Source organism: Centroberyx gerrardi, chromosome 4, assembly GCF_048128805.1.
Source record: "Centroberyx gerrardi isolate f3 chromosome 4, fCenGer3.hap1.cur.20231027, whole genome shotgun sequence".
Classification (NCBI taxonomy): Eukaryota; Metazoa; Chordata; class Actinopteri; order Beryciformes; family Berycidae; genus Centroberyx; species Centroberyx gerrardi.
Genome location: NC_136000.1, coordinates 1,914,384 through 1,917,972, shown reverse-complemented (window position 1 = coordinate 1,917,972; position 3,589 = coordinate 1,914,384). Strand labels below are relative to the sequence as shown.

The 3,589-nt window shown below is 43.9% G+C and overlaps 1 protein-coding gene across 1 annotated transcript; it reads left to right on the top strand.

Annotated features, from left to right (window-relative positions):
• The first annotated feature begins 327 nt into the window (after positions 1-327).
• On the top strand, positions 328-3,589 carry myod1 (myogenic differentiation 1). Its single transcript, XM_071908966.1, has 3 exons — positions 328-921; positions 2,506-2,587; positions 3,369-3,589. Exons 1-3 carry the CDS (start codon positions 334-336, stop codon positions 3,587-3,589), a joined length of 891 nt encoding a protein of 296 aa, XP_071765067.1. The 5' UTR covers positions 328-333.

Here is a 3,589-nt window from a genome sequence, read left to right as displayed (position 1 = left end):
CTCCCCCTGCCAGCCGATTGGTTACTGTCACCAGCAGAGACACGCCCCCTCCGCTCTCCCCAGGTATAAGAGCTGCCAGGCTGACAGCTGAAGTTGTGAAGGGAAAATACATTCCTGGAGACTGACAGCGAGCTGAGTTTCATCTGTCAGACAGAGAGACAGACAGACAGAGACACAGACAGAGAGACAGACACACAGACAGTCACACAGACAGTCAGTCAGTTTCCTCCAGGCTGACACTGGAAGACTTCTCTGATTCTCCCCTCTCGCCTCTCGGAGCTGAGTGGAAGCTGCAGACTCTCCTGACCTCCCGCTGGATATTTGGGACTGAACATGGAGTTGTCGGATATCTCTTTCCCGATCCCCGCCGCTGATGACTTCTACGACGACCCGTGCTTCAACACCAGCGACATGCACTTCTTCGAGGACCTGGACCCGCGGCTGGTGCACGTGGGCCTGCTGAAGCCCGAGGACTCCTCCTCCGTCTCCTCCTCCTCCTCCGCCTCCTCGTCCCCCTCCTCCCTGCTGCACCTCCACCAGCACCTCCACCACGGCGAGGAGGACGACGAGCACGTCCGCGCGCCCAGCGGGCACCACCAGGCGGGCCGCTGCCTGCTGTGGGCCTGCAAGGCCTGCAAGAGGAAGACCACCAACGCGGACCGGAGGAAGGCGGCCACCATGCGCGAGCGCAGGCGGCTCAGCAAGGTCAACGACGCCTTCGAGACGCTGAAGCGCTGCACGTCGGCCAACCCGAACCAGCGGCTGCCCAAGGTGGAGATCCTGCGCAACGCCATCAGCTACATCGAGTCCCTGCAGGCGCTGCTGCGCGGCGGCCAGGACGACGCGTACTACCCGGTGCTGGAGCACTACAGCGGGGACTCGGACGCCTCCAGCCCCCGGTCCAACTGCTCCGACGGCATGGTGAGTTCAGGGACACGCAGGCGTTAGATTCCTGACACTGACAGGAGGAGGAGGGAGGAGGGGCGGGGGGGTCCTGTTCAAAATAATGTTTCCAACGCGCCTTTACGCACAAGAGTCACAGTCATCTGCATGTTTTCTTTCTCACTGGGAAAAAAATAAGTAAATTTCATTTTCTTCCTTATAGTAAAAAAACAAAAAACATGTAAATTTCGATTTATCTCATTGGTCATATTCAAAATAATGTTTCCAACGCTCTTTACGCAGAAGAGTCACTGGGAAAAAAAATCGTTCAGTCGTTGATTCTGTTCAGAATGTTTCAGGCTTTATGTCAGCTCATGAGAAAAATCTAGTAGACTAGGAGTTCAAGTGCAATTTTTCGTCCTCGCAAGGGGAACATGTTTCGTTTAATCACATTGGTTATGATCGAAATATTATTTCCATGCGTCACTACAACTCGCCTTTATGCAAAAGAACAAGGATGAAAATTTAGCGGCAGATTTCCTTCAGTCACATGGTTTATATTCCAACGAACATTTCCATTTCCACATTTCCAAAACAAGTGTTTATATTCAGAATATTTCCATACCGCACAACTCCAAACAACTGTACCAGGCTGTGAGTTGGAAGGACGCATGGAAATCCGGTTTTCAACAAAACCAGTGTGATGAAACGAATTTTACAGATTTCTCCTTGTGAGAAATAAAACTTCAATCTAAATTTGATTTAGGCTATACTGTTTTATTGAAAATATCATTTCCATGCTTCATCCCGAGTTAAACAGCTCATGAACTCACCGGGAAAATCACATTTCATAATTTCAATGCTGTTTCATCAGACAGCTTCACACTCACCTCAACTTCTTTATTTAGTTTATTTTTATTATTTATGATTCTTTTCGTGAAACTCTGCTAAACAGGCCTAGTAGGCTATAGTTTTCATTTTTTATTCCTCTCAGAATAAAAGTCCATCAGTAAATTTAGTCAGGTTTTATTCAAATGTTGGTTTTTTTTGCTTTTTAACGAAAATTCCCTATAATCTTCCTATAGGAACTGATGTGTTTATGGTGCTCAGTAGTAGTTTATAGCGACATTATCATACTTTGATTTTTATGAAACTCGATTACAGGCTTATGAATATAAAATAGTTGGCGCACTATCCCACACTGTATAATATTTCAGTATGGTGATTTTTTTAATTATTATTTCTAACCTCCAGTTCAAAGTTTCTTCACTAAAACAACCGAAAGTTTCAGTTTTTCCTCCTCAGAGAAACAGTTTAGACATTTAGTTTGATCCAAAAGAATCTCTTTCAATTTCAATTTATTCTTCACATTTTCGTTTATTTTAATGTGCTTTATTTAATTGCATTATTATTGTTGTTATGTTAAAACAGGCCTTATAATATTCCTAATAGGTCGATAGTTGCTGTGATATTTATATCGTTTCCCTCTAAAATGGAGGAAATTATCGAATTACTACAGCTGTTTTTGTGACAGTTGTTTTTATGAATAAAACATAATTTTCACATTGTTCCATGTTGTAAAATCTGAATATTAAATATTGTGTTGATTTGTTTTTTTCTCAGATGGATTTTAATGGTCCGACCTGTCAGTCCGCCAGAAGAGGAAGTTACGACAACAGCTCTTATTTCTCTGAGACTCCAAACGGTGAGAAACCTGCAATTATTAATATGAATAACTAATAAGAAGATAAGACCAGATCAGGTGAAAGTTTATTGATCTGATGGGAAACGAAGCTGCAGAAGCAAAAGCAACAGGATTCAGCAGGGAAGAGAGAAACAGAATATAAGCAATATTAAAAACAATAAAACCAGCAGAAGACTAATAAAACAATCAAGCAATAAAATAGAGCTTCTATAAACTAGTAGCCTATGTAGGAGGCAGAATAATAAATCATAAAATATAAAGGTAAGGGTATACTGTATATACTGTATGAAATGGTAAAAACAGTATGGAAATACTAATATTAATAATATTAATAATAATATTTTATTAGTTTAACCCAGGGCTTATGGAGGGTAAAATTACCTCAAATCTATTTCACGCTGCTTCTTATTTGCAGGAACTTTTTAGTGTAATTCACAGTAAATGAATAGTTTCTATCATATTAAGTAGAATGTCAGTTGTGAGGAAAGGCTCTGTGAGGGAAACAGCAGAAATTAATGATCATAGGAAAATATAATTTATTTTCAAGTGCTGATTTTATGAAAATGTGATGTTCATTTAATAGTGTTTGTTTGCATCATGATGGAAGTTTATCCTCCAATATAAAACTGAATCCAGGCTCTGCAACACTGAAACAACTTTCCAGCTTGTTGAGGGAAACTAATGAGATTCAGCAGGGAAAAGAAACAGAATATAAAACACTCCGTGAATCCAGTGAAATAACAACATTTCCCCCCCCCCCCCCCTCTCTCTCTCTCTGCAGGCGGAGTGAAGAGCGACCGCAGCTCGGTGGTTTCCAGTCTGGACTGCCTCTCCAGCATCGTGGAGCGGATTTCCACGGAGACCGGCCTGCTGCCGGCGGCCGACGCCCCCGCCTCCCCGCCGCCGGCCGCCGCCCCGGGCGAGCCGGCCGCCCCGCCCCCCGCCGCCCCCTCCCCCACCCCGACCAGCCAGGACCCAAACCTCATCTACCAAGTCCTATGA